At 33.7% G+C, this 25,321-nt stretch overlaps 1 protein-coding gene and 1 pseudogene across 2 annotated transcripts in view; one reads left to right on the forward strand and one right to left on the reverse strand.

Moving 5' to 3' along the window:
- The window catches only part of KIF6 (kinesin family member 6), a 412,344-nt gene that overhangs the window by 340,336 nt on the left and 46,687 nt on the right, over positions 1-25,321 (reverse strand). For both annotated transcript variants that reach the window (XM_023527554.1, XM_011354825.2), the window contains exon 4: positions 417-564. In XM_023527554.1, coding sequence (XP_023383322.1) covers positions 417-564 — 148 coding nt within the window. The remainder of the gene's footprint in view (positions 1-416; positions 565-25,321) is intronic.
- Positions 12,771-12,889, forward strand: LOC111736220 (annotated as a pseudogene).

The following is a 25,321-nucleotide window of genomic DNA, read 5'->3' on the forward strand; positions in this document are numbered from 1 at the left end:
TCCTCTGCGCTTCTATTAAAAGCGTGATAAAGAAACAATCACATTATCCTACTGAGTGCTTTAGCAACTAAAAAATAGGTATGTTTTGGCAAAAGAGCATTCTTCTGTACTTAATGAGGAATGTAAGGTATTAGCTGGTAAAATGTGTTATCTGTTCTTTTTAACTTCCATGTGTGTATCAGAAGGAACTCCCCTTGAGCCTTTGCTGAGACAGCAGCCCTTTAATGAGAAGCACCTTTTTAATTTCCACTTCTTCAGCAAAATCTCACACTTCCCTTAAATGTAAAGGCCAGAGTTATTACACAATAATACTTCCTCTTTTAGATACAATATAATACAATGTCACAATAAACTTTTTGCCTGCAGTAAATTTCTGCTGAATATATCAAATAAAAACTGAACTTATAGTTCCATACCTTTTGTGATTGCTCAAAAATGTACGACAATGTCCTTGGGATAATGCCTCTGTCACTGTAGCGCTCTGCCCCACCTGTGATGGTGAATGTCTTACCGCTGCCTGTTTGCCCATATGCAAAGATGGTACCATTGTAACCTGCTAGGACACTACACAAAGAAATGGCACACTTTTAATACAAAATGGCTAATTGCATTTGTACTAAATGGCTCATATTATCATAGCAACCTTATTCACCACTATTGAAAAGACATCTATAGAAATATTTATATATGTGAGTATCTAGCTATATTTACTTTTTTTTTTTTTAATTCAGAAGCATCAGCACATTAATCTTTTTCTCAGAAAGGACCTGCAACAAAAATGGGATCTAGGCATCATAAATATTTTCTTATTTTAAAATCAGGACAAAATTTTTATTTTAGAATGGTTTTATATTTACATAAAAGTTGCAGATAGTACCGAGAGTTCATATACACCCCACACCTAGTTTCTCCTATCGTTAATAGTATTATATTAGTATTATACATTCCTCACAACTAATGAATTGATATTGATATATTATTATAAACTTTATTAAAATTTGAATTTTACATAATGTCTTTTTTCCTCAGCTTTACTGAGATATACTTGACGTAGAACATATGTAATTTTAAGGTGTACAGTGTGATGATTTGATATATGTATATATTATGAAACAATGATAACAATAATATTCAGTAAACATATCGATCACCTCACATAATTGCCTTTTCTTTTGTAGTGATAACATTGAAGACCTACTCCCTTAACAACTTTCACATATATGTACTATAGCATTGCTAACTGTAGTCACTACGCTATATATTAGATCCGCAGAACTTACTCATCTAATAACTGGAAGTTTATACCCTTTGACGAACAGCTCCAAATTTTCTCTACCTGTAGACCCTGGCAACCACCATTTAGTCTTTATTTCCATGAATTAGGTTTTTCAGGTTGTTCATATAAGTGAGAACACACAGTAGTTGTCTTTCTCTAAGTCAATTCACTTATATAATGCTCTCAATGTCCATCCACGTTGTTACAAAAGTCAGGGTTTCCTTCTTTTTTATGGCTGAAAAATATTCCATTTTATATGTATATACATATATGTATATGTACACACACACACAATCTCCTTAATCCATTCATCCATCTGTGGACACTTAGGTTTTTCCACGCCTTGGCTACTGGGAATAATGCTGCAATGAACATGGGGGTGCTGATATTTCTTTGAGATAGTGATTTCATTTCCTTTTGATATATGCCCAGTAGTGGGATTGCTGAATCATATGGTAGTTTTATTTTTCGTTTTTTAAAGAAACTCCATATTGTTTTCCACAGTGGCCGCACCAATTTACATTCCCACCAATAGTGCGCAAGTGTTGCCTTTCTTCACATCCTTTACAACACTTGTCTCTTTGATAATAGTCATCTAATTGGCATAAGGAAATATCTCATTGTGGTTTTAAATTACATTTTCCTGATGATTAAAGATGTTGAACACCTTTTCATGTACTTCTTGGTCATTTGTCTGTCTTCTTTGGAAAAATTTCTATTCAAGTCCTCTACCCATTTTTTAACAGGACTTTTTTTTTTTTCTTTTTTTGCTATTGATTTGTATGAGTTCCTTAAATATTTTAGATATTAACCCCTTCTCTGAAAGACAGATTGAAAATAAATTGCTTTTTCTCTTTTTAAGTTTTATTTTACTAAATTTATTGGGGGCAACACTAGTTAATAAGATTATATAAGTTTCAAGTGTACAATTCTATAATATATTATCTGTATATTGCTCACCACCTAAAGTCAAGTCTCCTTTAGTCACCATATATTTGACCCTCTTTACTCTCTTCAGCCTCTCTGACACCCCTCCCCGTCTAGTAACTACCATACTGTTGTCTGTATCTATGAGCTTTGTTTGTTTGTTTATGCATTTGTTGCTTTCTGTTTCACATCCCACATGAGTGAAATTTGGTTTTTACTAACTTTTCCATTTGACGCATTTCACCTGGCATGACACTCTCAAGATCCATCCATTTCATCACAAATGGCAGTGTTTCATCTCTTCTTATGGCTCAGTAGTATTCCATTTTATAGATGTACCACATCTCCTTGATCCAATCATTCACTGAAGGACATTTTCGTTGTTTCTATGTCTTGGCTACCATGAAAATGCTCCAGTGAATATAGGGGTACATATATCTTTATGAATAAATGTTTTCATTTTTTCAGAAAGATACTCAGGAGAGGGATTGCTGGATCATGGTAGTTCTTAATCTTTTGAAGAACCTCCATATTGTTTTCCATAATGGCTGTACCAATTTACATTCTTGCCAGCAGTGTATGAAGGTGCCTTTTTCTCCAAATCCTTTTCAAGACTTATTATTTCTTGTTGCTAATAGCCATTCTAACAGGTGTGAGGTGGTATATGATTGTGGTTTTGATTTGCATTTTTCTTATAGCTAGTGAAGCTAAGCATCCTTTCATATATCTGTTGGCAATTTGTATGTTTTTATGAGAGAATTGTTTGTTCAGGTCCTCTACCAATTTTATAATTAGATTTTTTTTTGTTATTTTTGTTGAGTCGTATAAATTTTTTAAAAATATATTTTGGATATTAGCCCCTTATCATAGGTATTGTTTGCAAATATCTTATCTCATTTGGTTGATTGCCTTTTGTTTTGTAGATGATTTCCTTTGCTGTGCAGAAACTTTTTAGTTTGATATAGTTCCATTCATTTGTTTTTGCTTTTACTTCCCTTGCATTTGGGGTCAAATTCATTTCATTAATTTTTTCTTTCTTTTCCTCTCTTTCTTGTTTCTTTCTCTCTCTCTCTCTCTCTCTCTCTCTCTCTCTCTCTCTCTCTCTCTCTCTCTCTTTTTGCTGCAGAGAAGCTTTTTAGTTTGATGCAGTCACGCTAATTGAGTTTTGCTTCTGTTCCTTGTGCTTTTGGTGTCGGAACCCCACAAAAATTGTTGCCAATACTGATGTCAAGGAGCTTTTTTGTTATGTTTTCTTCTAGGAGCTTTATACTTTTTGGTCTTACATTAAATCTTTAATTCATTTTCAGTTAATTTTTGTGAGTGGTATAAGATGGGAGTCCAATTTCATTCTTTTGCCTTTGCATATTCAGTTTTCAATAAAATTACCATTTTTGAAGAGACTATCCTTTCCCCATTAAGTAGTCTTCACTAACTTGTCAAATATTAGTTTACTATATATACATGGGTTTATTTCTGGGCTGTTGATTCTGTTCCATTGGTCTATGTGTCTGTTTTTATACCAGTACCATACCATTTTGATTACTATAGGTTTATAATATAGTTTGAAATCAGGAATAATGATGCTTCTATCTTTGTTCTTCTTTCTCAGAATTGCTTTGGTTGTTAAGGATATTCTGTGGTTCTATACAAATTTTGGGATTCTTTTTTTATTTCTATGAAAAAATGTCATTGGAATTTTGATAGGGATTTCATTGAATCTATAGATGGCTTTCGCTAGTTATGGGTATTTTAACAATATTAATTCTTCCAATCCATGGAATATCTTTCCATTTCAATTTATTTGTGTCTTTTTCAATTTCTTTCATCAATGTTTTGTAATATTTAGTGTACAAATCTTCCACCACCTTGGTTAAACTTACTTCTAAGTATTTTATTGTTTTTGATGCTATTGTAAATGAGATTTTAAAACATTTTCTTCTTCAGATACATTATTGTTCGTGTATAGAAACACAACTAATTTTTGTATGTTGATTTTGTACCTGGCAACTTTACTGAATTGGTTGATTAGTTCTAACAGATTTTGGTGGAGTCTTTAGAATTTTCTATATCTAAGATTATATCATCTGCAAACAGAGACAATTTTACTCTTATCCTCCAAATGGATGCCTTTTATTTCTTGCCTAATTGTTCTAGCAAGGACTTCCAGTACTATGTTGAATAGGAGTGGTGGGAGTGGGCACCCTTGTCCTGTTTGTGATCTTAGTGGGAAAATGTTTAGCATTTCACCATTGAGTATGTCAGCAGTAATAGGTCTGTCACACATGGACTTTATATTAGGGTAGGTTCCTTCTATACTCAATTTGTTTAGAGTTTTTATCATGAAAGAATGTTGAATTTTGTCAAATCTTTTTTCTGCACTTATTGAGATTACCATGTGATTTTTATCTTCCATTCTATTAATGTGGCATATCACATTTATTGGTTTGTGTATATTGAACCTCCCTTGCATTCCAGGCACAAATCCTACTTGATCATGATGTCTGATCCTTTTAATGTGCTATCAAATTCAGTTTGCTAGAAATCGGTCTGTAGTTTCCTTTTTCTCTTCTTTTTCTTCTTTTCCTCCTCCTCCTCCTCCTCCTCCTTTAAATGTCCTTATCTGGCTTTGGTATCAGGGAAATGCTGCCTTCATAAAATGAGTTTAGGAGTGTTCCTTCATCTTCAATTTTTAAAAAGAGTTTGAGAAAAATTAGCATTAATTTTTAAATATTTGGTAGAATTCACCAGTGAAACCATTTGGCTTTGGGCTTTTCTTTGTTGGAAGGTTCTTCATTACTGATTCAATTTCCTTACTTGTTATTGTTCTGTTCAAATTTTTTATTTCTTCATGATTCAGTCTTGGTAGGTTCCATGTTTCTAGGAATTTACCCATTTCTTCTAGGTTATCCATCTTTTTTTTTTGGCATATAGTGTTTATAGTAGTCTCTTATAATCCTTTGATTTTTGTTGTTGATTGTAATGTCTCCTTTCATTTCTAATTTTATTTATTTGGGTCTTCTCTTATTCTTAGTCTAGCTAAATATTTGTCAATTATGTTTATCTTTAAAAGAAACAGCTCTTAGTTTTGTTGAACTTTTTTATTATTTTTCTGGTCACTTTTTAAAGATTTCTACACTGATCTTTGTTTTGTCTTTTCTTCTGCTAACTTTGGCCTTCGTTATTAATTTTATAATTACTTGAGGTGTAAATTTAGATTATTTGTGAGCTTTCTTTTTCTTAATGTAGGCATTGATAGCTATAAACTTACATCTTAGAACTAACTGATTTTGCTGCATCTCATAAGCTTTCGTATGCTGTGTTTCCATTTTTGTTTGTTTCAAGGTATTTTCTAAACTTCCCTTTCATTTCTTTCTAAACTCACTGGTTGGTCAAGAGTATGTTTTTTAATTGAACACATTTGTGAAATTTCCAGTTTTCCTCCTATTATTGATTTCTAGTTTCATATCATTGTGGTCATAAAAAATACTTGGTATGATTTTAATCTTACTAGACTTACTAAGATTTGTTTTGTGATGTAACATATCGCCTATCCTGGAGAATGTTCTATTTGCTCTTGAGGAGAATGTGTATTCTGCTGATGATAGATAGAATATTCTGTATTTATCTGTTAGGTTCATTTGTTCTAAGGCACATGAATTCACACCCAATGTTTCATTATTGATTTTCTGTGTAGATGATATACTCATTTTTGAAAGTGTGGCACTGAATTCCACTACTCTTAACTGTATTTTTATCTATTTCTCCCTCCAGATCTATTAGTATCTGCTTAATATATTTAGGTGCTCCCTATGTTGGATGCATATATATATTTACAATTGTTATATTTGCATCATGAATTGACTTTTTATCATTATATAATGACCTTATTTGTCTCTTGTTACAGTTTTTGGCTTAAAGTTTATTTTGTCTGATGTAAGTATAGCTACTCTTGCTTTCTTTTGGTTTCTATTTGCATAAAATACCTTTTTCCATCCCTTCATCTTCAGTCTGTGTGTGTCTTTAAGATTGAAGTGAATCTCAATAGGCAGCATATAGTTGGCTCTTGTCTTTTAATACATTCAGCCATTCTTTGCCTTTTGATTGGAGAATTTAACCCATTTACATTTAAAGTAATTATTGATAGGTAAGGGCTTACTAATGCCATCTTATTAATTGTTAACTCATTGCTTTGCAGTTTCTTTCTTCCTCTTGCTGTCTTTCTTTGATGATTTTCCCTGCTACGTACTTTGATTCTCTTCCCTTTACCTTCTTTGTATCTACTGTTAGTTTTTGCTTTGTGTTTACATAGATATAACAGTATATTTTAAGCTGATAACAACTTAATGAAGATTGCATACAAACACTCTATCTGTTTACTCCTCATCTCATATTTTGTTTTTGATATCACAATTTATCTCTTTTTATATTGTATATGCATTAACAAATTATTGTAGCTACAGTTATTTTTAATACTTTTGATCTTTAAACTTCATACCAGAGTTAAATAATTAACACATCACCATAACGCAGTATTAGCATATTCTAAATTTGACTATATACTTACGTTTATCAGTATTTTTATATCTTCATATGTTTTTATGTTATTAATTAGTGTCTTTTTATTTTAACTTGAAGAATTCTTTTCAGAAACTTAAAAGAGTGACCAAAAAGGTATATGGTTCAACTTTCCACTTTGGAGAGGCTTAATAATTTTTCATCATGTGAAGACACTTGAAGTTAGAACTATTATGATGTATTTAGCTAAATGATTACACAATCTTTCTGCTCAACAGAATTTGTCACTAATAATACAATTGGTGACAAATATCATTTGCATAAAATACTTTTTTCCATCCTTTCATTTTCAGTCTGTGTGTGTTCTTAAGGTTGAAGTGAATCTCTATATGTAGCATATAGTTGGCTCTTGTCTTTTAATCCATTCAGCCATTCTATGCTGGATATATATATCCAATATCATTTGGATATATGATATTTCTTGACCATAAATGTTCAAGGTAAATGAAGCCTATAACTTTAAGTGTCAAATCTTGAATATTTTTTTGATAGAAAACTTTCTAAAATATATTCTGTGCCTTGAAAATCAAGGGATACAGAGCACAAATTAGCATTTTCATTTTGACTTAGCTACAGCCTATGAAAAATGAGTACTGTAGTGTGCTACATTGGCACCTGCTGATTGTTATGTCTACTTTTTATACATAAATCTTTCTCACTGCCAGTTGTCCTAGTATATCTGCCTCTAATGTGTGCTCCTTTTCTCCACATTTGTTGTGGGATAGAAAACCAGATGGCAAAACTTCACAGAATGCTGTGTAAAATGAAAAGGATATGTAGAACATCTATATGTACTCCATGGCTATTTATATATTACTGTGGAGTAATAATTAATGTAAATGGGTAAAATTTGTCTCTAGTTCCTTTTCTCTAGAGCCCCTTATACCCCTCTCCACTGGACATTGGGCAATTTATAATCTCATCTGTCCTAAGGAAAGACATTCATTAAAAATAAAGAAAGATAAATGGTGGATTAAGGACCTTTGAAAATTCACTCCTCCACAAGAACAATTATAACAGTGGGAAAATTGTCAAAATCAACTTTTTCAGAACCCTGGAAGCTATCCAAAGGCTCAGAGAAATCCAAAGAGTGCTCACTCAAGAAAAATGGCTGAATCTCAGTGATGTTTTAACTTGTGGTGTTTTAACTTGATCATTCTCACCATTTTCCCCAACTTCTATAGTAGCCTTGAAAAACAATAGCTTTTCAACCACAGTAACTGTGAAAATCAGGAGACTAGCAAATAGTGGAGGGGGTGGTACGTGTTTGGAGCTCCCCACAAAGCCCAAAGAATTATACTTCACTGACCTATCTGGCAGCTCCCAGGAACAGCCCCACTCACAGTACTTGCCTTTGTTTGACCTGATTTCACTACAAGTAGTACAAACAGCCCTATCTCATGTGTTTTTGAAAAAAATCATAATGAGTGTTTAACATCACAGTTGCCTTAGGTTGCAATACCAGCAAGGCAAACAAAAGGGTGAAGAAATATAACAATAAAAATCTATAAAAGGCAATGTTTATAAGAGGTTTTGAAAAGTTATGAAATATTCCTGAGAGTCTAGAAGGCCACACAGATGTGCAGGTTTTTTGCCTGCCCAGGAAAGACCTGAGAAGATCCTTATATCTCAACTCTGGCTGACCTTGAGGCTCTGCAAAGCAGGAAGTGAAGTCTACAGCAGAGTTATAAAGTCCTAGAGTATAGAAGAGGTGCCTCCAACACACAGAGAGCCCTTCATCAAAAGGCTGGAGACTGATTTGTCCAAAGCATTTAAGGAAATCTCTGTCCAGTCATTAACTGACCACTAAGCTACCTGAGCTGGGATTTCAGAGGCTGCCTACAATGAAGAATATAGACTTTGCAGAGTTAGTCCAGGGATTTCACTTAAACAAACAGCAGCGGCAACAACAACAACAATAACTAACAGTAACAAACCCTGGGAAAGGTAGGAATCTAATTTCTCAAGCTGTCATATTATACTACTTAAAATGCCCAATTTAGAAAAAATTATGAGACACAAAGAAACAGGAAAGTATTTCCCACACTCAGGAAAAAAAATGTTTTTAATAGAAATAGTCCTTGAGGAAGCCCACATTTTGGCTTCCTATATAAAGGTTTTAAGGTAGCTACTATAAATATGTTAAAAGGACAAAAGCAATGTATGTTTAAAAAATGAAAGTACGAGAATGATGATTCGCAGAAAAGAAAATATCAATAAAAAATAGAAATTGTTTAAAAGATCCAGATAGAAATTCTAGAGTTGACAAATAAAGTAACCAAGATAAAAAAAACATTCATTACAATAGCAAATTTGAGTTAGTAGAAGAAATAATCAGTGAACTTCCAGATAGGTCAATTGAGATTATCCAGTGTGAGGAAGAGGAATTAAAAAGAATAAAGAAAAATGAACAGATACTTCAGAGACCAACATATGCAAAGTGAGACTCCTAGGTGAAGAGAGGAGAGACTATTTAGAGAAATAATGGCCAAAAAACTTTTCAAATTAGATGAAAAACATTAATCTACATATCCAAGAATCTCAATCAACATCAAGTAGGACAAACTCAAAGATACTCAAAACTAGACACATCATAATCAAACTGTATAAAGACAAATATATATATATGTATGTATGTGTGTGTGTGTATATATATATATATATAGATATATATAGAGAGAGATATATATCTGAAGTAGCAAGAGAGAAATGACTGATCACATATGAGGAATTCTCAATCAGATTATCAGGAACCATGGAGGCCAGAAAGCAATGAAATAACATATTGAAAATGCTGAAAGAATCCTTCTTTGCAGAAATTGACAAGCTTCTCCTAAAATTTATATTTTTTATAAATTTATATTAAAATTTATATGTTTTCAGATTATTCATTGATACTTTTACTTCTCCACTTCCAACATAGATGTCTTTTATTTCATTTTTCTTGCCTAATTGCACTGGCTACTTTGCTAGTGACTAGTTCTCTCAGTTTTTGTTTAACTGAGAATGTCTTAATTTCTCGATCATTTTTGAAGTATGATTTTTACAGATATAGAATTCTCTATTTTCAGATGACATGATCTTGTATATAGAAAATCCCAAGGAATTCACTATAGAACTATTAGAAGTAATAAACAAATTCAGTAAGGTTGCAGAGTACAATATTGTTTAAACGGCAATGCTTTCCAAACTGAAAACTGATAGACATATTCATGTAATCTCTATTAAAATTCGAGGTGGCTTCTTTGCAGAAATTGACCAGCTTCTCTTAAAATTTAAATGGGAATTCAAAAAATCCAGCAGAGACAAAATATTCTTGAAAAAGAACAAAAGTGGAAGACTCGCACTTCCAAATTCAAAACCTACTACAAAGTTACATAAACCAGGACAGTGGATCAACGGAAAAAACTGAGAGTCCAAAATAGACTCTTACAGTTATAATCAGTTGATTCTTGATTAGAGTACTAAGATCATTCAATGAAGGAAAAAACGTTTTTTGTTTTTTGTTTTTTTTTTAAACAAATAATGCTTGGACAATTGGATATTTAAACGCAAAAGAATGAAACAGGACCTCCACTTCATACCATGCACAAAAATTAACTCAAAGTGGATCAGAGAGACCTATTGCAAAAGCTAAAAGTAAAAACAAACAAACAAAAAGACACAATTCTTGAAGAAGACATAGAAGTAAATCTTCATGTTTGATTATGCAATGGTTCCTTAGATATGACATCAAGTGTACAGCAGCCAAAGAAAAAAATAAACTGGACTTAATCAAAAATTAAAAACCTTTGTGTTTCAAAGGACACATCAAGAAAGTGAAAAGACAATCCACAGTATTAAAAAAAAATGTTTGAAAATCATATATCTGACAAGAGATTTGTTATAATAGCCATAATCCAGAAAATATAAGGAGCTCTTATAACTCAATGATAAACAAATAATTAAAAAGTAGGCAAAGAATTTGGATAGATATTTCTCTAAAAAAGATATAGAGATGGCCAATAGCACATGAAAAGATGCTCAACATTACTAATCATTAGGGAGAGGCAAGTCAAAACCACAATGAGAATCCACTTCATACTCAATAGGGTGGATAAAAAAGAAAAAGAAAACAGACAATTATAAGGGTTGGTGAGTATGTGGAGAAATTGGAACCTTTATACATTGCTGGCAGGGATGTAAAATGGTGGAGCTGCTTTGAGGTTCCTTAAAATGTAAACATAGAGTTACCATGTGGCCCAGCAATTCCATTCCTAGGTACATGTCCAGCATTGGAAAACATGTGTTCACACAAAAATTTATAATGAATGTTCATATTAGCATTATTCATAATGGCCCCAAAGTGAAAACAACCCAAATGTCCATTGACTGAGTGGATAAATAAAATGTGTCATATCCATACCATGGGATATTATTTGGCCATGGAAAGGAATAGAGTTCTGATACATGCTACCAATATGGATAACCCTTCAAATGTTATGTTAAGTGAAAGAAGAAAAGAAGACAGTCACAAAAGGTCACATGTAGTATGATTTCATTTGTATGAAATGTCTAGTATAAGCAAATTCATGGAGACAGAAAGTAGATTAGTGGTGCCAGATGTGGGAGTAAGGAGTAATGGGGAGTACTTGCTACTGGATATGGAACAGGGCTTCTTTTGGGGGTGATAAAAAATTCTAAAATAATGGTGATTGATGATTGCACTTTTATACTAAAAACTACTAAATTGTAAACTTAGTGAATTTTTGGTATGTAAATAATATCTCAATGAAGCTGTTATAACAATGAAATAGTAAAGAAGAATCGATTCTAAATTGTTAGTAACTAGATGTGTTTTAACACTTTGGCACTAGTATTTTTAAAAGATGGAAAGATGGAATGGTAATTTAAAAAAGATATGAAACAAATGATGAACTTCAGCAATAAACAACAGGATGAACATTTTGGGTGAGAAATATTTCTCATCTTCCTAAAATTAACAATGCCACTACTGCCTAATTTATCGCGGGTAGAGACAACACTGATATGTAAATAAATCAATGCTTTATAAACACAGAGTTTGATGATCAGATAAAATCTCCAGTGTAGGAATCCTCTCCTTTTTCCACAACGCATTTTCTCTATAAATTCAAGTTATAAAGCTAAGATATTTTGTCATTTCTTATCTTTTAATATTCTCATGAATAAAACAAAAATAAAGCTTCTACTTTCTTGGAGATTATAAACTGAAGTATTACTCCACACACATCACATTTACATGCTAGAAAAATACAAAGCGTTCAAGTTTAGTTTTTCACTTTTATTACTTTTTATTTAACTAGACCCCAAGGAGAAGAAGGCTGTTTAGAAGTAACTGTATAAAATGAGACTTCATTTTGTTTACCAGATAAGAAGGCTTTAAGAACCCCCTTATACAATGTCTAAATCAAAATAATCAACAAATAATTATTATAATGATGATAATTTAGTTCACTGAACCAAACAAATCATATTATAGTCACTCAAATTTGAAGGCACAGCGCAGTTGAAAAAAACAATGAAGTAATAGGATTATAGATTTTATAATTGGTGTCATGAGAAATCTTCTAACTACGTTTTGTCCAACAGAAGAATTCCTTCTAAGGTGTTTCTGAAAAAGAAATATTCGCACTATGCTTAAACAGATGTTTGATTCGGGAGCAGGATGAAATCAGAGAATCCTAGTGGGGCTCCCTTCATTTTTGAGGAAAGAGGAGCAGGTAGGATGGTACCTTAAAAGATCATGCAGTTTAGTCTTAGAAAAATTAAGAACCTCAGGAAAATACATATTTATATTTTTTAAAACTGTTCATTGAAACAAATCAGTTCATTCAGAAAACACAAATAACCCAAACAATTAGTATTAAGAGCAGAATTTTTAAGTTAATAGAAATTATATTTACATTTAACTTCACTAAAAACCTTTCCTTAATGTCAACAAGACTAATCTGGAATAGAATTATTAAAATTAGTCTATGGCCATGCCACCCTGAACAAGCCTGATCCCCTCTAATCTCGGAAGCTAAGCAGGGTCAGGCCTGGTTAGTACTTGGATGGGAGACCATCTAGGAAGACCAGGTGCTGTAGGCGTAAAAAATAAAAACTAAGGGATTGTAAACTGACAAGGTCCTTGCAATCTGTGAGGTCAACCAAGGGTTGCCTCGCCTAAACAAAAAAAATAATCAAAATTAAGGCCCCTATTTTAAATATATAGTGACTCTATTACTCCATCTTGCCTTTCATACAGTTCTAAGAGCCCGAGTAACTGAAATTCACTTATTTTGATCTGTTTTTGATTCTCAGAACAGTTCATTTCTGTCCACTGTAACTCTCTTCCAAGAATAAAGTCCCTCATAAGCAGCCTCAAGCAATTCTTTGGTGCAGCTCATGTCTTTTGTAAAGAGTATGGTAAGTAGACTCTTAATTGTTTCACTTTCAGAATATTTCTCAGTGCATAATTCAGCAGCCTAAATTTTTAACCCATTTCCCATTTGCCCCAAGAATACTCACTGGTGGCCTTCGTGGCTGCAGCGTTTACCCTGAGATAACTCACGGATTAAAGTCTTAACCTCATCCCCAAAGTTTGCCGTGAAATATCTCACTTTTATTATTATTTTAGCATCACTCTAGTATATCTATAGTCTTTTTGGAAACAAATGACATCATTCTGTTTATAGCATTCTGTTTTTAGTAGTGGTATTTTGATTTACAAAATATAGTAATTCTCGATCACTGAAAATGTCAAATCCTAGACAACGTAGCATTCCTACGTGTGATGTTAAATTAATGCTGGCAGTGAGCTGCACTTTTTTTTTCTAAATGGGAACTACTGTGAAACATGCCCCGGAGGTGTGCAACATGACAGTCCTGCTTAAAGGCACTAAGTTTAGTTCCCCTGGTTTAGACACAGGCCTTTCGGAAAGCATGTCCTGGCAAGATCATTCTAAAATCTTTTGCCGATTCACTTGTATGACATATTGATTGAATTGTAAATCCTGATAGAGAAATAAAGTAGGTTACATGGCTAACCAGAGTTGACTTAAATCAAATCATTAGCTATTTTTTAAAAAGGAATATCTCAGGCAAGGATAGCTAGATTAAAAACAACCTGCACAACAAAATATGATTTTGTCAGAAAAATAACACTGCAAATGTGGATTAAATGGTAATTGATACACTTGGGATCATCATCTAAAGCTTTTTGTAAGTACCTGTGAGCATACTGGTTATTGGACTAGGATCTCAAACAAGAGGCCCACAGGCCAAATACTGCCAGCAAAGCATTTTGTTTGGCCAGTACTCACCTCCCTTCCTGCCTGCCTTCCTGCTCCCCTCCCTCCTTCCTTCCCTCCCTCCCTCCCTCCCTCCCTCCCTCCCTTCTTTCTTTCTTTTTCTTTCTTTCTTTCTTTTTCTTTCTCTCTCTCTCTCTCTCTCTTTCTTTCTTTCTTTTTCATTCTCTCTCTCTCTCTCTCTCTCACTCTCTCTCTCCCTCCCTCCCTCCTTTCCTTTTTTTTTTTTAAATTCAATCTGATTGCTCTTGGCCCCTGGGACCCATGTTCCCAATTTAGGCACAGATACCACCACTCCTTATTGCCCTCATTGGTTTACTTCAGATTAGCTGCCTGCCCTCTGTGGAATTTTGTGTTTTGAAACCATTGGTTTAAAATAACTCATATAAATGCTAAGAGAGTAACACTATGATTTAAAACAAAAACAAAACAACAACAAAACTAAACTAAACATAAGAATGATATGGACATAGAAAAATCTTCCAGATTTTGAAATATCATAGGCAAACCCCTCATACCATCAACCACCCAAGAAACAGACTGGCTATTTCTCCCAATCATTGCTCACATTTCTTAAGCTCTAAAATATAATAGAAAACAAGAATGTTGAGTGCTTTCTTCTCAAACAGTCACTTTGGCACAATCAGGACTCCAACTCTTGGATGTGTCATAAAAACCAGATCAACAACCGCCCGTCTTAAATCATGTGCAAATTTACCTCCTTGGATACAGGGGCTAAGAAAGAGGACCTTTTGAGGTTCTTTCCAGCTCTGTAATTCTCAGGGATTTGTTCACAGTCTTGTCTCAACTACTTTAAACCAAACTTTGCAAGAGGCAAACACATCATGGGGCACATAATCCAAACACTCTCCCTTGAAAAGGATCCTCAAGATCTTAACCACACTAAACAGCCTCATATCCATAAGTTCGTGGACCAAATCCAGGCCAAAGTGCTCTCTAAATGAGGCTGTTTATTATTTCCCAAGTTCCTGAAGAAACCATTTTGTCTTAGTATTAATAATAAGCAGCTCAAATCTGGAAACATAACAGAAACGCATGTAACTTCAATAGAAGAAAATGACCTATTCTGAACACAATCCAGTTCTGAAATATGTTTCAGTTTGAAGGTCAGTATACTGTATTAAAAAGTGAAGGTTACATTTTTATTTTATTTACATTATGAAAAATGCATTTACTGTAGCCTTTCTGACAGATATTTTTTCCATGACCCTTGAGAATAAACACTTAGACTCATTAAATACATAATCATTTTCAGATGACCATCTAAGGAGGCAACTAAAATGAAACAACAAAAAGTTTTGTGCAATAATACGGAAAAATTCATTGTCTATAGAAATTTACTTGGGCACAACCTGTCATAAAGTGTGAACTGATTACTATGCATTTCTTTTCTAAGAATACAAAAAAGAAGGAAGGAAGGAAGGAAGGAAAAGAAAATACTTTTCTCTAAAATTGTCACACTGAGTTCTCTGTCAGTAAATTGATTAATCACATTTTTAAAGCATCCATTATATTATATTAGAAGCCTGGTACTGTGTGCTATGTTGATTTATAGGGGTAAAAACTTATAATGCAAGATAAAACAAAATAATTAACAAGATAAATACCTTTAAATATAGGAGTATGTGTGTACATATTATGCCTATATAATCTTATAATATGCATATTAATCTATAACAAAAAAATACCCAAATAGAGTATATATATCTTGTAGAGAGATACAGAATTTACAGAAAGTCCTCTGTAAGGATTTCTCATTAGAAAGGCAAAGTGACAAAACTATCTTCCTGGGGATTTGATCCTTTGTCTTGAAAGGTAGAATGGAGCTTCTGGGCCCTCCAGCTATCTGAGTAGGTAGAAACAGAAATACAGAAATTCAGGCTAAGAAGCAGAGAAGACAGGCACAGAAAAGAAGGGACAAATGGGCCTGCGTTGCTGGGAGGAGTTGCCTGAAGTGTTCCACAATAGAGAGGAGAGTGAGAACTAGAGAACTCCAGGGTGGCAAAGAGGGCATTAGGTAGTTGCCGGGGGTGTGGAGGATGCTGAGAGAAGCAACACAGGAGAAAAGATTTAAGATGTTTGCAACACATTAAAAATGTACTCCTCTACCCCTTTGCATTTCCTTGAGAGCCTGAATACAACCTGACCTTTGTGTACCTTCAAAAGTGACAGTATACACAGACTAGACCACATGGAGCTCTAGTTTATACCTGAGTTACAAGCTTTTTTCTCTATACGTCCAGTCTCAAGATTATTTGCAAAATAAAACCTTCTAAGTTGATTTCAATTTTGTGTGAAATGGAAGACATTTATCACATTCCTAGGAATTCAATCACACTTTGACTTCAGTGGATAATCATGGGGGTTGGGAACTGCCCTTTAGAACAGAAAAAGGTAAATTAAAAATACCTCTCATGAAGTTCCTAATCATTATTTACTGTGGCTTTAGTTATATCATGGATACACAATGATTTAATGGGATTCAAGAGCTGAGAGTCAGAAGTGGAAAGATGTGCCTCAATTTGGATCACTCATAAAGAAATGAGGAGAGAGGAGCAGAAAATGAGGCAGAACGTATGGGCTAGATCATTATTTAGCTGACTGTTCAGCCGAGTAATGACAATGTTATCCTACAGGCCATGGAGAGCCTCCGAAGGGTGGTGGTGGCCAAGCAGTGACTAGTAGTCACTAAACGAGCAGAGATGGGAGGCCAGTCTTAGCTGGGAAGACATCATATGAGAGACCTTCTAGGAGCACACTGTGAAAAGAGACATGAGGACAGTAGGAAGGAACAGTGCTCACAAAATTTTGTGAAAAACCTATCCTACTACTAGTCCATGGATAGTATAGTTGAAATACCATCTTTATAAAGTGCATATACAATATGGTCTCAATAAACTAAAAAAATCTCTAGTCTGAAAGCAGTCAATCAAAATTTGCATATCTAAATTTTTCTGCAGTGCTTCGATCTCAGTTTGATCAAAACTGAACTCATTATTTTTCCTCTCAAACATATTCCTCCTCCTTCATTCTCTAGGGAATTTCTCCTGAGATTTCGCTCTATTATTACCATTTTAAGATGAAAAATACTGAGCTTTAGAAAAGTTAACTAGATCAAGGTCGCACTTATTAAGTGATAGGACTAAGTTCAAGCTCTATCTGATTACAAATATATTATTATTTTGACTACCTAATTAAGTTATAAAATAAACCTGACCATCCTATTTTAAAACTTAATCCAGTGTGTTCATCAGAGTCTCATCCAGCTAACTGTTTGTCTCAAAGTTGCTCTTCTCAGAAATTCATAGGGAAAAAAGTTACGTGCCACACGATGACATTTCAGTCAATGATGGACTGCAAATACAATAGTCCCGCAAGATTATAATGGAGATGAAAAATTTCTATCACCCAGTGATGTTGTGGCTGTTGTGACATCATAGTTAAATACATCATTCAAGTGTTTGTGGTGATGCTGGTGTACATGAACTTACCACCCTGCAGTCGCATAGCACATATAGCTATATACAGTATATATTACTTACTAATGATAATAAATGACTATGTTACTGGTTTATTTAATATACTATATTTTTTTATCATTTTAGAGTGTACTCGTTCTCTTTATTTAAAAAAGTTTTCTGTAAAATAGTATGCTGTGTCACAACAGCAGCAGTCTCATGCATCTTGTTTACTGTGTCTCTTGATTGTATCATTTTCTCTTGTGTTGATTTAATCTTGCTGTTGTGTTGTTTTGTATAGTAACATGCTGTGCAAGCCTGTAGCCTAGGAACAATAGGCTACACCATAGAGCTTAGTTGTGTACTAGCCAATACCATCTAGGTTTTTGTAAGTGTACTTACTCTCTGATGTTTGCACAGCAATGAAATTGCCTAATGACCCATTTCACAGAATATATCCCTGCCAGTTAGGAGCACATGACTGTAACATTAAAGTCTTAGAGATTAAGTTTACTGGCTTCATTTTTTAAAAATGTGAGGGCTAATCAGAATAAAAGATTAAGATTAATATAACAGATTGTTATATACAATTAAATTACCCATTCTAATACTTTTCATTTATTCTCACCTTAAAACCACACCTTTATTTTTCATACTGCATGTAGCGAGCATCTTATAGGTATAAATGTAATGCAGATTTATAATCTTTTCACTTGGAGTACCTTGATTTTCATCAATCTATAGTAAAATTCTGCAAAGCAATGTTGTTTAACATGTACTACTAACTAGGATGGTTAAAGGTAGGAGAGAAAATTAACGACAAAAAGTCTGTATCATCCATTGAGAGAAAAGCAAAATTTAATAACATGCCTTTAATAACATCATGTTAGTAATAGGATTATAGCATAGAAAACAGAAAAAAAAAGCTAATTTTTTTAGAGTTTTCCTCCTAAAGGCAGCTATCAAAGGGAGAAAGTACCAGAGACTTAGGGGACAGATTCCAGGAAAGTCAAAAGTTTTAGAGCAGCCAAGTAAAGGACTGATATTTTCCTCAATTTCCTTTGATGCCTCCTATCTAAAAACTCTTTTCAATTCCATATTTGGAACCCAAGGATACAAAGGGATTGCAACTGGTAATAAGTGGCTCAACATATTTTTACATAAAAGCTGTTGGAAGGCTCTTAAAATCTAAAGGAGAGGGAAGGACAGAATCACTTCTCCCCAACTTCACAGTTAGCTGACTGTTAAAAAGGAACAATAGAGGGCTTTGTGAGGCTGTCAAAAAAAGAAAATTCCAGAGAATGCCGATGGGACGTGAGTGGGGGTAGCGGTTTCATAGACTTCTCTGGGGAGAAAGCTAGAAACATGGTCCTCTGAATGCACAGGAAACAAACAAACAAAAAAACTGAATGGGATACACTAGAATTAAAGCAAGTCAATTGAAAGCAATTCCCCAGATTCTTTCAAACAATAGGAATTGGTTCATTGATATGGCCCATTACTATGACCTTATTGTTTTCAGGGTAGCATTGTTGGACTTGTGCGAGCATATGACATGTCACAGCTAGTCTTTATAAAAGTGACAAGAGGAAAGAGCCCACTAGTTATGAGATATTAATAACATTAAGTTCTTGAGGTGAACAGGAGGAGAAGCCAGTCGCATCTACTGATATGCACAGCAAGGCTTACAGGACTCGAGGTTGGTGGGGAATAAGCTGTTCTTTCATAAGGAAAATAGAAGCCATCATACAAGAAATTTCTCAGTTCCTCCTTCCACTCCCAATCTCCATCTCTACGTGTATAAATTTATCTCCATCTAGCCTCTCTAGTCTTGTTTCTGCCTCCTCTTCTCTCGTCGTAGAAGACTGGTCTTCCTCCTCTCCAAGGCCAATCTCTTCTACCTGTATTGTAGCCTGTATCCTCTCCTACTTCCCTAGGGACTTTTCCCACCTATTAACTCCTCTGTATTTTTGACTTTTTCTAGTCATTGCTTCCTCCTTAGAAAATAAGCAGGCTCAACCTTCTCCTATCATTGAAAATACTTATTTTTGTTTATACAAGTAATTCATAAATGTATGAATACAATGCTTGTTAAATTTTTAAAAATACACGTAAATTAATTACATTTAGGTCCCCTTTAAATATAATTCCCTTGCCCCATCTTCGAAATTACACCACAGTTAATCACTGTTATTCCTTTTGCACGAATATTTGCACAATTTTTTACACATTGTTTTTTACATATAGCATTGTTTTATGTATTTTCTTTTTAAATAACTGATTTAATACTCTACGTATTGTTGGGCAATTTGTTTTGCTCACTCAACAATATATCTTGTCACATCGGAAGATCCGTATCATTCTTTTACATGCTAAATCTGTAAAGTATTTCACAGTATAAATGTACAAGTTATTTATCCAATGTACATTCACGTCTGTAATGGAAGAGGTCCTGTTTAACTAGACTGACTTACTCTTAATATTACCAAATTTTTATTTTGCCAATTTAAAGAGGGGAAGAGGTCTCTTATTGCTAATTTTCATTTATCTGATCACAATGTGATTAAGCATAGTTTCATATTCATATTTCACATTAAACATACTTTCATATTTTTATTGACTAATTACATTTCCTTTTCGTGGAACAGACTGTTCATGTTCTTTGACTAATTTTGTAATGGATTGTTTGTTTCTTTCTTATTCCTTGGGAGGAGTTATTTCCATGTACCGATATTAATCCTATTACATGTTGCATATTTTCAAACTGATAGTAATTTACCTTTTAATATTGTTTATGGTGGCTTTTGTTGTCCAAATTTATTTTTATCAAGTCAGATTTGTTTTTTGTATTTTATGTCATTAAAAGGGCCTTCTGTTTCCAACATCATAAACATGTTTTCTCCATTTCCCTCCTTTTATTGCTTTATTTTTTACAATTTGTTATTTAATTCATCTTTTTTTTTTGTTAATGGCATGAGTTAGAATTTAACTTTGTTTTTGCTTGCTTGATAGCTAATTTCCCCAGCACCATTTATTAATGATCTATCATTCTTCAACTCATTTAAAATGCTACCTTTATCATAAACTAAATATTCATATATACATGAAACTGTTTCTGAAGTATCCATTCTATCCTATTAATTTATTTGTCCATTCCTGTGCCAATACCATGCTATTTTAATTATCATAAATTTATAATATGATTTTATATCATGTAGGGCAAGTCTCCATTTCTTTGTTCTTTCACAAAATTGTCTTGGCTATTCTTGCACATTTTATTTTTCTTGTAAATTTTAAAATCAGTTTTGTCAAGTTCCAATTCTTCTAATTTATTTGACCACAGAACTCATTTTTCAAAGATAGATGTTCAAAAGAACACACTTCAGTGATACACTGCCTTAGATTGTATCTGGTCCAAAGATATATTTTGTTTGGTTGGCATAGTGTTGACCCAGCCATGTTTTTAAAAATGTTTGACACCCATCTGAGAGCCAAAAGTAAATAATGAGTGTGCAGTAGAGCATGTGTATGTGTGTGGTGTGGTGTCTTTGCTTTCCCAAATAGCAACAACTGTCTGGATCCAAGTGGTGAGTGCTCCTTTTATTTATATAGGCCCTAAGTCCAAGTTCTCCAGTTTCTGAACTTGGCCCATTTAGTTTACCTGTGCCATTTGCCTAGACCCTAGACAGCCTTTGCCTCTGAGAACACTGCATGATAGTAACACCATCCTATATAGTCTCATGTCCCTCCAACTCATCCTCTCTCTACATTGCCACCAGAATGATTTTTTTCTATAACACATATAACTGGGCCACCACTCTGATTTAAGTTATTTGGCAACTTCTGATTGCTCTTAGGATAAGATCCACTTTCCTCTCTAGGCCATATGAGGTTTTTTATAATCTGGAATACTTTTTGCATGCCATTTCACATTATCTCCACATTATCCATTCTCTAGCCATTTGTCCTGTCTATAGTTCTCAATAGGTTTCCCACATAGTCATTCATACTTGAATATAAGTTGGTCTGTGTGGAAGCCCAAGTCACTCCACCACCCATAAAACTCACACTCTAATCCTCTGCCCCAACCAAATTTGTTCTCTCATATGTATTTACTTGTATAACACCTACAATGCCAAGCCTCAGGCTCAATTCCATTAAAACCTACGCTTTACAGTTCTTTATGACTTCTTCTCTGCTGTTACTCACCTTCTCACCACTATCTCAAAGAAAGGAATGAAGTTCTTCTTTTGCGTCCCTCTTCCTCTCATTACACCTTCCACTGAATCAGTAAGTGACCGACTTTCTTGTCTATTTGACCCATAAAACTGTGTTCTCCTTATGGACAGAAATTCTACCTTAATTAATGCGGTATTTCTAAAGCCTAGGGCAGGGTAACTAGAAGTCTATAGGGATTCAATAAAACTTGTCGAATAAAGAAAGAGAAGGCTGGAGACATGATGAAGGGAGGGAAGGTTTAATGAATCAATTATTGCTTCTATTCTTGGGAAGCTTGGAGCCATGAAGAATTCTGCTCATTATTTAAATAGTAGAATAGCCAGCATGATCAAACAACTAAATTTCCGAGGAGAGAGTAGAATTAACTTTGTCCTGTATTTTAACAAATAGTGTGGACAAAATTGCATAATTGTTTCTTCGACAAACTTATAAAATTGTGAGATACCAGAGACAAGTTCTCTCTAAATTTAAACTTATGGTTTTTAAGGTTATTACGACTGAAAGCCAATATATTTTAAGTTTTTAGTTCTAAAATAATAAAGGAATTTTATGGTAATAAGTGATTAAATATACAAATATTTGCTTTGCACACAGTTATTCAGCAGTCTATAAAGTTAAGATAATCTGTACTCAAGTAAGAATTAAGGACGCTCTTTGGCACATATGAACATTCTGTTCATGTATTAAAGGTCAATCAGCTATATACTAGCTTTCTCAAAAATTTTTTAAAAATCACAACAAGATGCCTAAGCCCTGTATTCACATTTATAGAATACTTTTAGTTGTATTCTTAGTTGTATTAGTCCCATTTTTGGCATTTTTAGCATTTGTCTAGCAGACATACAGGTACATATAAAACACAAAATTCCATTAATATGACATAAAGGTTTCAAATTTAAACATACAGGAAACCGACAAGTTATAGTCCTCATAACTATAACTTACCCACTTTGTAATTTCTACATAAGTAAAGTTTAGATACTAAAATGTGAAGCATTGAGCTGGAACACAAAAAGGACACATATATAAACAGTCCAAATTCTCACCTTGCTTACAATGTCTACTTTTATTTTCAAAGAACTAACATTAATATGATCTGTTTTCCACATACATAATAGCTAGATGCAAAAGGAGTTGGAACTGAGCCTATTTCATTTAAATATTCAGGTAGTTTAAAGTTGAATATTCACATCTCATTAAAAACATCTCCACACTGCATTAAAAATTGCTATGCATTTTCAGTACATTTTAATTCAGAAAATTAAAATGAAAAATTAGAAAGCACCTATTTCCAAAATAAGAAAAATACATGACCTTATTACATATTCTAAAAATTCTGTAGAAAGAGCAAAAAAATTATACCCAATAGTCTTACAACATCTTTTCAATTGTATTTATTATTTTATTTTCTCCCTAAATTCTTTTGATGCAGAAATTTTAGAAAGAATTCTGTCAATTTGGAAATAAGCACCCACTTCTCTTGAAGAGCATAAGTGGTTTCACAAATGAGTATGTGTTGGGGGGTGCTTATTTTGTTCTACTACTACTTAACTCAGCATATTAAGTTCAGATTTATACATTAAATAATTTCCCTATGAGCTGAGGCCAAGCACACATGTTTCCACCCAAGGGAAAAAGTTTAGAGTGAATGAAAACAAAACTCAATAATAAAGGTCTTCACACGGAGGCAGTCAGCCAAGTTAGAGCGTAAAAGTCCAACATGGTGTGTGGCTCTTATTTAAATACACAAGAAAGAACTACTAAATTCTTTAAGTACTGGGGCTTAATTTGGGGTTATAATGAATGAAAACCTTTGGGTCAAAAGGACTAGTCTGGTTTGTCCTTCTGCTTTCAGGTAGGCCCACCCAAACTATTCTGGACAGAGGAGAAATTGAACTGTATTTAGAGCCTTTCAAGAGAATCCACAATTGCTCCTAAAAACTCATTCTAGTATTAAATGGCTCTGTCAAGAAATCTTCCCAGTATTTCCAGTAAATCCTTTGTGCTGAAATTTAAATCGGAAAACTGGCCCCAATGTGACTTTAACATGGTCCCCTAACCTATAGGTTATATTGTACCATAAAGGCTCATACAATAGGACTAATTCTCTACATATTTTACAGCAATTTCCCAATAGTTACTTAAGAGTATCTGGGCCAAGAAAGTGCTACATATAGAAAATTATGTCTATTTTGTTGCAGTATTTGGAATATCATCTCATTAATGGGTTTTGTTTGTTTGTTTGTTTGTTTTTTTCCTTAAAGGTGGCCACAAGTCTAAGGCCAGCAAAGCAGTAGATTATAAAAGAAGACCCATTCTATATATACAAACTGAACTGGTCAGTCAGTCAGTAATGAAACTGAGTTTTTTAGCATATTCATAGCTGACCAAGTAAGTCGTGGTTGATCAGCTCAACTATGCAATGATCTTAGTCAGTAAAGTTATGTTTTGTAAGACTGACTTAGCCTTTAAGAAATGGTTTAAATTTGGCCATGTGGAAAACTAGCCATATCATATTTACCCATACATTCAAGTACACAGCATAAAATGTTTCGTCAAAATAGCCAATCAAAATTTTGTTGAAGGCCAATTATTTATCCCTTCATTCATCCACTCCTTCATTCATTTATTCTAACATTTATGATTCCCCTTCTTCCATAGCACTGTTCTAGGTACAATATAATGTAAACAAGTAAAATTCAAGTGCTATACCAGAATACATGGAATATACAACTTAGTCTATCCTTGGATGAGAAGTCCTAGCCATAGGGTCTTGCCCAGTCACTTTGGGGTACCATCACATCAGATAAGGATATTGGGTGAGTAGACACCTATAAGATATAAGCTGTCTAGTTGTGTTGTCAGTGTCTCTTTGGAGGTTTTGAAGTCTAAGTTGCTAAGTTCAGAAATATAAATTACTCACACAATTTTGTCAATGAAACTGCTTCAACAGCAGAAATCCTGCACTTCCCTGCCCCACTCCCCAGGTCGTCTAAAACAGGCTTTAAAGAGCCAAATATTTTTTACCTAAGGGCCCCAAAATTCATTTTCTTCTACTGAGTGATATGACTGTCATTAGTCTAAACATACTCAGCTCTGTACCCCCCACAAAAGAACTTTACGGCAATTTCAAAATACTACTAGTTAGCATGAGATAATAATATTTTCTAAATAGACTAATATGATCTAGAAGCTTCCATTTTCTTTCTGAATAAGTAAAAAGTTAAAATACAATTACTCTGGTCAACAAAACCATAATGTATAATTCCATAATTACATCAAGTTTTCTAAGGCAAGTAATAGTTTCCTTTTCACTCCCTGTAAATCCTATGAAAGCACCTTGTATTGCTTCATACAAAAAGCTGGTGCTTACATATTTATTGTACTGCTGCTCTCTCAGTGAGAGCTGCAAAATCTGGATTGGTTTTACTTGCACTTCAATTATTACACAATGGAATCAACCACCGTGAAAGGCTGATGTACATAGGAACCTACACCCAGTGACTATCATTCAC

The sequence above is a fragment of the Pteropus vampyrus genome, unplaced genomic scaffold, assembly GCF_000151845.1.
Source record: "Pteropus vampyrus isolate Shadow unplaced genomic scaffold, Pvam_2.0 Scaffold18, whole genome shotgun sequence".
In the NCBI taxonomy this organism is placed as follows: domain Eukaryota; kingdom Metazoa; phylum Chordata; class Mammalia; order Chiroptera; family Pteropodidae; genus Pteropus; species Pteropus vampyrus.